Consider the following 12,869-nt stretch of genomic DNA (forward strand, 5'->3'; position numbering starts at 1 on the left):
ACCTGTCCGTCCTCCCTGGACTGACCTATCCCCTCCCTAACTCCCCACCTACACTCACCTTTACTGGCTCCATCCCCGCCTCTTTGACCTGTCTGTTTCCTCTCCACCTATCTTCTCCTCTATCCATCTTCTATCCGCCTCCCCCTCTCTCCCTATTTATTTCAGAAGCCCCTTCCCCTCCCCCATTTCTGATGAAGGGTCTAGGCCCGAAACATCAGCCTTCCTGCTCCTATGATGCTGCTTGGCCTGCTATGTTCATCCAGCGCTACACCTTGTTATCTCTTTTAGCCACAGTGTTTATATGGCTAGTCCAGTGCAGTTTCTAGTCAATGGTAACAGCCAGGATGTTGATAGTGAGGAATTCATTTAACACCTCAGCAATGCCTGCCTTCATATGTAAATCCCCTTTTTGGCCCCTCATTGATCCTACACCACATTTAGCCACTCTTTTTATATGCCTACAGAAGACTTTGGGATTCAACTTTATGTTAGCTGCTTGTCTTTTCTCAAATTATCTTTGCTGTTATGTGCTTTTTCACCTCTAAACATTCAGTATTTCTCTTGGTTCTCAATTTTATCTTTTGCTTACACTGGTCAAAAGCACACTTTTCTCTAACATTAATTTCTACAATCTTTGTCATTCCAGGGAACTTTTGGATTTGTTTGTCTTACCTTTCATGTTTGAGAGAAAATTCCCAAATCATCTGCTCTTCGAAGGTAGCCCATTGTTCAGGGATTGTTTTTCCTGCTAACCATATTTTCCAGAAATCCTGCCCAGCTCTGTTCTTGCCCCATTGAAGCCAGCTCTCTACCATTTTTTTTAAACACTAACTTGTTGCATGTCATTCTCCACTTTACAATACAATAATCACTGTCACCTAGATGTTCCCCCACTGACACTTGATGTTTGATCCACTTGGCCCACTTCCTAGGACCAGTTTGAAAAATGCATCCTTTCTTGTTGGACTGGACACATACTGCTGTAAGGAAACTCTCTTGAAAACTTGTGTGGTTTGAATGTAACTTTCTACCTGTCAGCCCATACGTGAATTTTGTCCATGCCCTTTTGCTTGTGGGCACAGGATACCTGCTGCCAGACCTGATTTTTTTTCCAGCAATTTGTTTTTGTGTCACTAAATATTGCATGCCTGCCTCTATAGTTTAGCTGAACCTCTCATTATATATTAGTGATGCCCTCCTTTTGAGAGTACTTGTAGTTGTATTTGTCCTGGATTTTTTGGACTCATCCCCAGTGAAGTTCTATTGGCATAATTAAAACCATATGTACACTGAAAGAACTATACTCCAGTCAAGTAGAAACTTAGCTTAAGTGCCTTTTAATTGCATGTGCTTTATTCTGCACCAACCTTTCAACTCTATTCACTTCAGAAAAATAACATCTGTGCTGAAAAGCTAAGCTTCATGAGAAAATGCTTTCCAATTATGCTCAAAATTGAACTTTTCTTTCCAACTTGTTACAGTTCCTCCAACAATTCATGTCAATCTAGTTACCTTTGTGACCCACTCTGCTAAATTCCTATTTTGGGAACAAGAAAAGATACTTCAGCTTCAAGTCTATTTTATCATTCAGATTAGGGTTGATTGACAACTTTAAACCAAAACAGGTGGATGGAGTTGTAACGCTTCATACATTATACAATTATATTTAGCAATGTCTGTTTTGAAATTTTCAATTGACCTTGTCTTAACAGTTTGTTTTTCATGAAGGAGGTTTCCAGATTTCCACAACTCTTTGTATGAACCCTTTCATTTTCTGGCATCACCATCAGTAGATCAAATCTAATTCTAATTTTGTGCCTTCTTATTCTGACTTTCTCACAGTTTTTATTTACAACCATAGTAAATTAAATCATCCTAAGAATGAAACTCTACATCATATTTATTGATCTAATACAGTTTGCTGCTTGCCAGTGACAAGACAAGGACTGTCAGTTCAGAACTTGTCATTCTTCGTAGCATGAACTTGTTCTCCATAGCATTTGACAAGTTTTGCTTTATGATCAGCGTGAAGAAGACTGAGTAACACACCACTCTTACTGGAGAGCCTTTCCTCAAGCTCATGATTTCAGTCCAGGATCAGAATCTGTCAGCAGTGATAAGTTCACTTATCTTGGCAGCCCTCACTCTCGTGCTGTCTTCATGGATGAATTGCAAGCAAGCCAGAATTGTCAAAAAAAGTGAAACCTTTGACTGACGTTGAACATGAGTCTAGAATAAAGAAGAACAAGTCTGTCTAACAAGCTGAAAGTCTCTGGAGCAGTAGTCCTGTCCACTCTGCTCTATGCACGTGAAATTTGGTTGATGTACCGGCATCATACCAAGAAGCTCTTCCATTCTTGCTTCAGCTGCCTTGCAATGCAGGTCAGACGTCAGAACAAAATACCAGAGATTGCAGTGCTCACCTGAGCTAGAACGGCAAACATTCACAACATACTGAGACAGTCACAGCCGGCCATGCAGCCAGGATGGCTGATACTCACATGTAAAAGTGAATCTTTGAGAGTTTGAGCCAGGATGCACTCTCATGGTGGCCAAAGGAAGCACTGCAAGGGCTCTCTCAAGGCTTCACTTTAGGAGTTTTGATATTGCCTTAGTATCCATGAATGCTGAACCTGCTGCAACCAAATAAAAACTACTGCAGGAGCAAATTATTGCATATACTGGAATCTGTATTGAAAACAAAAAATGGTGGAAATCACAATGGGTCAGACAGCACCCATGAAGAGTCTGATGAAGGGTCATCTAGACTCAAAACATTAGCTTGGTGTATCTCCATGGATGCTGCTTGACCACTGTGATCTCCAGCATTTTTTGTTTTCAAAAACTAGTGCAGACTCCTTTCACAAGCAAGCAGAGGGCGTTTTGAAGTGTGAAGGTCAAATACATGTGGTATTCTAACATACTTGTGGCAGAATCTTCTTCTTGCATATCGACCTTGGACACCTTTGCACCAACCGGAACCCTACCAGACACCACAGGGGATGAGTATTATTATCTTCACCTCTGAGGAGCAAGAGAAAAAGTCAATAGTTAAATCTGCTATGCTGAAGGGCAATACACTCAAAGTCTATAAAACCTATTGCCTTAATTTAAGTCTTTCAGCCTTCATATCATTCTGATGAATAAATGCTACAAATGCTGTACTGCTATGTCATAAACTAAGAATCCTTATTAACTACATTATTACCCTTTTAACTAGTTCCTGAGATCATGAGGAGCAAAGACTTAAGGAATACAGAAGCCATATATATAGAGTAAGAGAGGCAGAGAAGACCCAAAAATGTAACTTGCACTTTGACCCCTACTTTTTTGAATGTATTTTGATACTGATAAATAACCAATGACTTTTCAATACCATTCAGTGTTCGAGACTAGTGAGCTTTATTGGCGGTAGCTGTTTTGGTGAAGTGGTAGCCCTGAGAAAGGAGACATTGGGCTTCATTGAGTGAATTGGTGATTTATACTTACAGCAGCTGTTGGTGCATAGAGAAGTTATTGTTTGTATGCAGAGAGATGTCAGCTTTTCCAAATATCAATGGAACTTCTGAATAAAATGAGGAGTAAGCAATAGGCTCAGTGTCACCAGAGGGGAAGGCTGTTCAAAGGACTGAATATCAAGCGCTAAGCATCTTTTCTTTTTAAAAGAGGCATAAATTATTATTAAGATTTTTAACTCCATTGAACCACTCTCATGATCAATACCAACAACTTGTCTTTAATAATAAGGTAGAAAACATTTAGAGCAATTAATCTAGAGTTATCTTGCAACTTTTAGGATTGACTGAAATATATGATAAACTGATTTCAACTCTTATAACATGAGACCCTGGATTGGATTGATTTGATGGCCAAAAATTACATAACCAATTATATTCCTGCCAGCTTGGTTGCACTTATTTGAGTGTTTGAAGGAATTTTACTAAAGTGTCATCTCTAGTTAATCTCCCGCACGTAACTGACTTCTGTGCGATTGTTGTTTGTATACCTTATCCGTGACAGGCTAACTAACTGGTGGTCACATAGCTTCAAATGGTGGGTATTTGTTTAACCATCCGTTACATCCCTTCACTGCGATGGTATTTCATTAAATGCCAGTTTTGATTGCACAGTGGGTGGGTATTTACCTCACGGGCAGTTCATTACCACAACAGGAAGGTATCTCCGTAACTCCCTATGTTCTTCACCGGGAGGATAGCTGTGTAATTCTAAGTCATACCTCCTCAGTGGGGATGCGATTTTTCTTTCATTGCCAGTCTTTCTCCCTCTAAAGATATTGATTCAACTGCCAGACTTTCCCCCTTATTTGGGAGTGTATTTAACTGCTATGTTAGAATGCCCCCTGTCAGTAGTGTGAACATGCCCGCGTCTACCCTGCTGCATATGACAAGTGGTTCACTGGGTTGGGCTTTGCCTCCACTCGGATTTACTTTCTTCCATGAGAATACTTTCAAATTCCGGGCACGCACGGCCAGCCAGTGAACTGGCTCTCTCTCTCAGCTTCGACAAACTGATCGATCCGCCCGAGAGCTTCCCGTGTGCGGACAAGAAAGAGTTTCACATCTATCGATGCAACTGCTGCTGTTGGTAATTTAAAGAAATATTGAGCGGCGCGAAAGCATTCTATCGGGGGAGGTGGGGAGAGAAGCACCAGAAGAAGGTTTATCTTTGTGAAATTGAAAGCAGTGCAGGGAGAATGCGGTTGGGCTCTTTGCTGACCTGGTATTCGGTGCTCAGGGTGTTGGTATCGAAGGAGAGTCCTGCTTCAGCCGCTGGCACCTGGAGAAGGCTAACCTTCAGTCACCACGCCGTGCTGGATGAGAACGGCAAATACCATTTAAGGTGGAAGCATGAGAACATGGTCATCACCTTCGAGGTGGAAGTTGAAACCAGGGGTTATGTTGGACTCGGACTTTCCCCGACGGGATCAATGGCTCAGTCGGACATGGTCATTGGAGGAGTTGCAAATGGTCGCCCCTATCTGAAGGTAGGAAAGCATCCAGGTAACCACCCATTCTGGACACCTTTCCCTGACCCAATCCACAGGCTAACATAAAATGATCAATGAATATGTCTGACACAAACCCGTACTGTTTGGCTTTCATCAGTTGGATATGTACCAAGTCCCATTACGCTGCTATCTGTTGACTACCTACAGTGAGAAATCGACTTGGGAGTTAAATGTTTGATGAGCCAGATGAGTTGATGATAACTAAAAATCCAGAAGAGATTGGTTTTTTTAAAAAAAAGTTGCATCTTACCCATCATCAAGTTAGAAAGTAACCTGGATGTAGAACGTTTTAATTCTGGCCACCTCTTCCATAGAATTTAACATCTGTAAATTCAAAGTAATGATATTATAAACTTACCATTTTTATTTGAGTTACTGGGGAAAACGAATCTGACTTTTATTCATAGCTTATGGTTGGAGTTTAAGAGTTTGAGAACAGAAGGAATCCAGGCAATTAAACATATGCCTGAATTTTCTGGATTTCCAGATTTAAAGCATTCTCAATGGTTTAAAAAAATTAAAAATGTTATTCCACAAAACGTGTTGAATGACATTTTATACTAAAGGGCACGATCAAGCCTTAGTAGTTGCAATTCAAATCAGCAGGTAGTTCAAATAACTTAATTTCTAATGGTGTTGACAGCTTTAAAATATTTTACAAAATGCCTGTTGGTAATAGACATATTTGTAAAACAAGTTAGCCTGAACTGAATACAACTGGGCAATGGACGAGGAGATTAGTTTGCCTGTCAAAGTTATGTGATGGTATAAAATCCTTGCTTTTATACAGTATCAAATCAAAATGTCTCCAAGTGTTTCACATGGTGTTAGAGAGCAGGTAAAGATGCACTGATGTAATTGCATTTTGGAAGCTGTGAAACGTGGTTTATATATCTGTCTGATTTACATATTTCTAGGGAAGAGAACTATTTTGGCTATCTTGGAGTCCAAGCAATTGATTGATTTGTCTGCAAAATATGAATACAAATCCATCTCCTGATTTGCAAGGATGCATGAAGGAGAAGTTGAGTATTTGAGTCAGGCAGAGTTTGGTGCTGGGAGATTAACTGGGACAAGAGAGGCAAGGGAAGGAAGAGGAGGGCACATTTGTCCTGGGAAATTGCACTGTTCAGGGAGGAGGAGGACCTGAAGTTTGGGTTGAGGATGATTCCTCTTCAGTCAAACAGATTAGTGACAAGAGTAGTGGGGGCTTGGGGTGTGGGGAAGGCAGGTTTGGATGAGTGCAGGCAGGTAGATCTACAAGCTCCTCCGCGGTGGATTCCTCTACCGCATTGTGGCTCCTTTCCCTGAGCTGACTCGACATCGCCACAGATTCTGGGAGTCCTCTCTTGCCACCCATGCTGGTTTGATCTCCTCCGTTGCTGCACAAACTCACTCTCCACAGAAGGTAAGTAGATTAAAGTAAGAAAAAAGGAGCAGTGAAAGAAGAAAAAAAAAGTACAAGTGATCAGAGCAGATGGGCTCCAGGCAGACCCCACATGCTGAATTTGTCTGGCATGTTTATCACCTGTCACAGAAGTTCCACCTCAGATGACTCACAAGCTAAGAAAGTCTTAACTTGTTGAAACAAACCACAAAGCAACAGACAGTCACTGGGGTATCGTGGTTAAATATTAGTTGGGAGTAAAACAGAGATTATTTACAATTTAGAATTGGGAATTACTATTTAAGGTGGTGGTATGCTTTTGACCCATACGTATTAGGATTTATTAATAAAGTATTGAGTTGTTTGGAAGTTCTCCTGGAGAAAAGTATAGAAGCATTACAAATTCTTAGAGGAGAAAATCCAAATAGCAGGCACTTTGCACAAGAACATCTTGCTTTTATATAAGTTGACTCATAATTTACAGTCAATGGTGACAGAGATTTGGTAACAGATTTAGTAATCTCTGTGGCAAGAAACTAACCTGCCTCAATCTGCTATGAAGTGCAGTGTAATTTAATGGAGGGCGCCAACATTAGTGACAGTGGGGACATCAAGATTGCAAAGCAACTATTTTCATTAAGTAGGTGGACTGATGGTTAGATTTTTAAATTTTAATGAGTGAAGCAAGAAATGCAACATGCACATGGAGTACAATCTTAAATCATTAAAACAAAATTGTTCATGAAATTTGAAGGGAGGAAGAAGTTTAAAAGAAGGAGAGATTTAAGGAGTAAATTGTGGAACCTGAGTCCTAAGCAACTGAAGGCGTGACAGCTAGCGGTGGAGTGTTTACATTGGAGATGGACCAGAGGCCAAAATTTGAGAAGTGCAGATATCTTGGAGGATTGTGTGGCTGGAGGAGGTTAGAGTGACAGATGGGTGCAGTGAATGGTGAGGCCATAAAAACTGTTAAGCAACAAGTTATCAGAGAAGTAGTAATTGTTTGAAACTTTAACTATTTCAGTATGCTCTTTTCCTTTCAATTGTACAATTATCTGATATGTTGCATGAAACAACAGTAATGAAGACATAATTTTCCAAGAAACATTGGATAGAATTGAAGTCCACCCTTGACGGATTGTCTGGAAGCATAATGCCAGAGAATCAGAAGGAAAGGCGACAAGTCAAATGTCTCTTCTGTTGCCTCCTTGTCTCTTTGCAACCTACCTGTACTTGGGTGGGGCAAGTTAAAGTCTGCCGTTTCTGTCTGGGGACAAAGAGCTATTTTACCAGCAGTGGGGTGGCAACAAGCCATGTAGGGAGACTGCCCATTTAAAGCAGGCAGTGGGCTTCCTGGAGAGGAGAGCCGTGCTGAATGGCTGCTTTGTGGATCCAAAGAAGACTCCTCTAACAGCAAGGGTCACCATCCTTTGAAACCCTCCTCTCTTTCCTCAATGGTCCCCTGGATGTCTGCTATGCGTTGAAATGAATCTGGACTTCCAGAAATGTCTGTGGTAGAGTTGCACCTGGCTTTCTGACCCATGTTTGGAGCTACTATTGCAGCCATTAAAGTCAGCCCCCTATTTGTAAAGGCTCTTCACGTATTATGTCCATCTGACTACCCTTAGGAAACTTTAAAAATTGTCATTTCTGTGCCATATTACCACATCATTTTTGTATTTATAGATGAGGTTGTTAAAAAAAAGTGTGGAAAATAGCATACTTCGCTATTCTCAATAGAAAGATATTTTCAGAACAAAATTTTAAGAAGGAATCCATTTTTAGTTTTGCAGGTAAAACACACAAAATACAGATTTGGACTGTCTGCACAAATTTATAGTGTGAATGAACTTGCAGTACTGAATTTCGGAGCTGCTTCTGCATTGTGGCTGTTACAGACTGGCAACAGGGTGGGAGCAACTCTGAAATGTTTTCCATATGTTTAACTGCTGCTTATTCAAAATAAATGAGATCAGACAAAATCTTAACCATTTTCATAAAAGTGCATATGAAGATGTCCCTTCTTAGAATCAAATCAAGGCCACATCTTCCTAGTGATGATACAGCTTAGTTGAGCCAGGCAGCCCACATTTATAATTAGTAACATATGTAAATTAAAAAAGTACTGGTTATTCATAAATATTGATCAAATGCAATGTTTTTGACCATTGAAATCTTTCAAGATAAAGCAACTAAAAGTTAATTTTGATTTTTAGCATGTGTATGTAAAATAGCAAAGTACATAATGATATGAAATGTAGGCAGTCATAAATATTGATCAAGGAGGAGGAATGTGGAATCATTCCCAAGTAGTAATATGGTCAGTTTGAAAGAAAGAAAGCAGATGAAGAAATGGTTAGGAATTAAAGGAAGACAAATACTTTCATTCTATATCTCACAAAGAAGAAGGTCTAATTTTAAATAATTTAACTTGAGTTGAAAAATGCACAAATGGTTCTGTTTTATAAAAGTTGAAAATTTCAGATGGTGGCCAAAATGCACTTGTTTTGGTCAAGTTAGAATCTTTTTAATTGCAATTTCTTTTTTTATGATTGTCACAATGAACAAAGTTTCATTTGCATGGAAACAAAATCATGAAATGAAGTACTCAATGGAAAAGTCAACCTTCATTGAAAGATGCAAGTAGAGTTATCTGTTGTTAGAATCTAAATGTTTTTTTTCTTTTGAATATTGACATTTCCAAACAAAAGATGATTGTCATTTAAGGAGTTGTTTTGAAATAAGCTTTTAGAATAACAGAGCCAAGTATATAATAACTTCATCCTGATATCCATCTACAACTTCCTGCTTTGGTTTTAGGACATTTTTGCCTTTGACATATATATGTGTATAGGAATGTGGTGAACCAACTAGCAGAGAGCTAAAATCATCCCAGAGCTAAGCAGTTTAAGTATAGCCATGATTAGACACACGTTCCCACCAAGCAAAGCAGCGAAGCATAAAGCCTGCATCCCCAAGGACATAAATCAGGCAAACTTATTTGTTTCATAAAATAAATTGCTTATAAAATACAATAGATCTTTTTGTCCATAGGTGTTGGCATCAATGGCAAGGTCAGCTTTTGTTGCCTGTCATTAAATGTCCCTTAGAAGAAAGTGGTTGTGAGCTGCCATCTTGAATTGCTGTAGTTAACCTAGTATGGGTACAACCACATTGCTGTTAGGAAATGATTTCCAGGCCAGGTACTAAAGGAACTGTGATATTTTTCCAAGCTAGGATGTTGTATGACTTGGAGGGGAAGTTGCAGGTGGTTGTGTTTTGATGCTATTATCAATCATGGTGGTAGAGGTTGCAGGTCCTATTGAAAAAGTTCTATTGAAGGAAGCTTGGGAAGTGTGTGCTCTATATCTTTTAAATGTAAGCACTGCTGCAACAATGCGTCAGTGGTGATTGGAATGGTTCAAGATGGTGGTTGGGGTCCTGCAAAAGCAGACTGCTTTGTCCCAGATGGTATTGAGCTGCCTGTGTGTTGTTCGAGCTGCATTGATCCAGCCAAGTGCAATGTAGAATTTTTCATCATACTTCTTGTGCCTTTGTAGACAAGAACAGGCTCTGTGGTATCAGAGTATTAGTTACTCACTGCAGAATTCTCAGCTTCTCTCCTGTTCTTGTAGCCACAGTATTTATGTGGCTAATTCCATTCAGTTTCTAGTCCATTGTAATTTCAGAATGTTTGAGTGTTGAGGATTCAGTCATTGAATATCAAAGATGGATGTTTAGGTTCTCTCTTGTCAGAGCTCCAATTTTCACTAATATAGTTCTCACATTTACCAGCATAATTAACATCATCTTAAGGAATTCTTATCTAGTAGAAGGATTTGATGCACAAATCAAGTAGATAGGTTTACTTCCTTCTGCTATCAAGCTAAGAGTTCTGGCACAAAAACAAAGTTGGAAAAGCTCAGCAGGTCTGGCAGCGTCTATGAAGGAAAAAAACAGAGTTAACGTTTCGGGTCCGGTGACCCTTCCTCAGAATGGGATGAGGACTGGACCCGAAACGTTGATTCTGTTTTTTCCTTCACAGTGCTACTAGATCTGCTGAGCTTTTCCAGCCATTTTGTTTTTGTTCCTGATTTACAGCATCCACAGTACTTTCAGTTTTTACTAAGAGCTCTGGCATTGGCCTTTGTAAGGGAATTTGTGGGTCTGATGAGAGACTAGAGTGTAGGTGCACTTCCACTCTGACTGGATTTCTTGTTTTATAACTAATGAGCTGCATCTGGGATCTCATCTCTTTTTAAGAGAGAGTCTGCTTCTGAACTAGCATCAGGATCACTGACCCCAGCACAGGGACAGTACTCAGCTGAGGGTATGTATCAGTGGTTACTTCGCTCAGTGAGATGAGTCAGGCAAGCTCGGCCAAGGGAATGGAGATGGTTGGTGATGGCATTGGAGGTGTATCTTGCTGTTTGGGCCTTATTAGGAAAGTCCTGCACCTCAAACCCAGAGGGAATCTGCCAGCCTTTGCTAAGTGGTTTTCCATACATGGTAGAGGTTCTGCTCGCCGCTGGTGCAAAGAGTTTGTTAATTGGTCACCAAAATGGCTCAGTTGGTTTCTGGGTGACAGGACCATCTGCCCTTTCCTTGCCCCTATTAAATTGCCACAGAAGCAAAAGATTGTGGTCTTGTCAACCCACTCATTATTCCCTCTCTCTTTCCCAACCCATTGAGCTACTGCAGGACCCATACAATCCAACCTAGGTTTTATAATAAATGGAAACAATGTAACCTGAGATTAAGTTGCTTGGGACAATAAAGTACCTCATGAGTTCCCCTTTCAGGTGCTTTGTACTACTGAGCATTTCTGACTCCACTGTTAGTTCTTTTGAATTTCCCACTGACCAACAGATCAACAGCAAATGGGTGTATCCACTAACACTTGCAAGACATTGATGCTTCAAACGTTCAATTCATGATTTTCTGTCCAATTAATTCTAATGAATAGGAGCTCCTGCACAGTGCACCAAAAGCCTTAATCCTCTGGCTCATTTGCTGGGCTAACCAGAAACTTTTTCTTTTCCTTTCAGGCATCAAGGCCCACAAGATGCAACAGCTCAGAGATACCCATGGCCCTCTGGAACCTTCTTCCCCTCCCCTTCCCTCTGACTCCATCCCCTCCCCAAACCTCACATCCTATTGGGTATTCACCATCCCTCCTAACCTTTTGCTCTCCAATGCTGAACGTTCTGTACTCAGCAAAGGCCTCAGCTTTATCCCTCTGTGTGGCCCCACCTTAATGAATTTCAGGCATGGCATGATGTCAGACTCTTCTTCTGAAGTCTTCACCACCGTGCCCATTTCTTTGGCCATGAATCTTCTCCCTGTCCCACAGACTTCTTCACCCAGTTCCAACTCACCCCTCCACCTGAACCCCTCCCTTTGTCCTTTTACGTGCACTCATTCTGTTCATTGAGAACTGATGACATGACATTGGTTGCCTCAATTTTTCTGTTCCCCTCACCCAATCCAACCTATCACCCTCCAAACTGACTTCACTCCATGTGCTTAGATCCAACCCTGACTTTGTTATTAAGCCTACTGATAAGGTTGGTGCTGTTGTAGCCTGGTGTACTGACCTCTACCTTGCAGAGGCTGAGTGCCAGCTCTCAGATACCCCCTCCTACCTTCCCCTGGACCATGTCCCCACCATGGCACATTAGGCTATTGTATCTACTATGGTTATTGATCTCATTTCATCAGGTAACCTCCTGCTCACTACCTCCAATCTGATTGTTCACCAACCCTGCACAGCTCGCTTCTACCTCCTTCCAAATATCCACAAACAGGACTGCCCGGGCAGACCCGTTGTCTCAGCCTGCTCCTGCCCCACAGAACTCCTCTTTTTCTATTTTGACTCAGTCTTTTCTCCCTGGTCCAGTCCCTGCCCATGTACATCTGTGATTTCTCTGACACTTCATGCAAGTTGCAGAATTTACAATTTGCAGGCTCCAGCTGCCTCTTCTTTACCATGGACGTGCAATCCCTTTACACATCCGTCCCTGACCAGGATGGTCTCAGGGCTCTCCGCTTCTCCTGGAGCAAAAGCCTGAACTGTTCCCTCCCACCACCACCCTCCTCTGCTTGGCTATGCTTGTCCTCCCCCGTCAACAACTTCTTTTTCAGCTTCTCTCATTTTCTTCAGGTCACAGAGGTGGCCATGGGTACCCGCATGGGCCCCAGTTATGCCTATCTCTTCGTGGGGTACATGGAACATTTCTTGTTCCAGTCCTATTCTGGCCCCCACCCACAACTCTTTCTCTGTCTATCGATGTAATCATGGGTGCTGTTTCCCCTTCATGTCTGGAATTGGAAAAGTTCATCGATTTCGCTTTCAGTTTCGATCCTATTATCGCTTTCACGTGGTCTATCTCTGACTCCTCCCTTCCCTTCCTTGACATCTCTGTTTCCATTTCTGGGGATAGACTGGCCACT

The 12,869-nt window shown here is 41.2% G+C and overlaps 1 protein-coding gene and 1 long non-coding RNA gene across 3 annotated transcripts in view; one reads left to right on the forward strand and one right to left on the reverse strand.

Moving 5' to 3' along the window:
* Nucleotides 1-1,365: 1,365 nt before the first annotated feature.
* Nucleotides 1,366-4,790, reverse strand: LOC125483125. Its single transcript, XR_007262094.1, has 3 exons — nt 4,738-4,790; nt 2,925-3,024; nt 1,366-2,229 (listed from the first exon to the last, which is right to left on the reverse strand). It is a non-coding gene; the product is annotated as an uncharacterized LOC125483125 (long non-coding RNA).
* The window catches only part of moxd1 (monooxygenase, DBH-like 1), a 99,261-nt gene continuing 90,811 nt past the window's right edge, over nt 4,420-12,869 (forward strand). Inside the window, exon 1 of one of the 2 annotated variants that reach the window (XM_048596865.1) lies at nt 4,420-5,005. In XM_048596865.1, the coding sequence (XP_048452822.1) occupies nt 4,715-5,005 (291 nt within the window). In that variant the 5' untranslated portion in view covers nt 4,420-4,714. The remainder of the gene's footprint in view (nt 5,006-12,869) is intronic. The other variant, XM_048596864.1, reaches the window with a different exon arrangement.

This window comes from Rhincodon typus, chromosome 5, assembly GCF_021869965.1.
Source record: "Rhincodon typus isolate 14 chromosome 5, sRhiTyp1.1, whole genome shotgun sequence".
NCBI lineage: Eukaryota > Metazoa > Chordata > Chondrichthyes > Orectolobiformes > Rhincodontidae > Rhincodon > Rhincodon typus.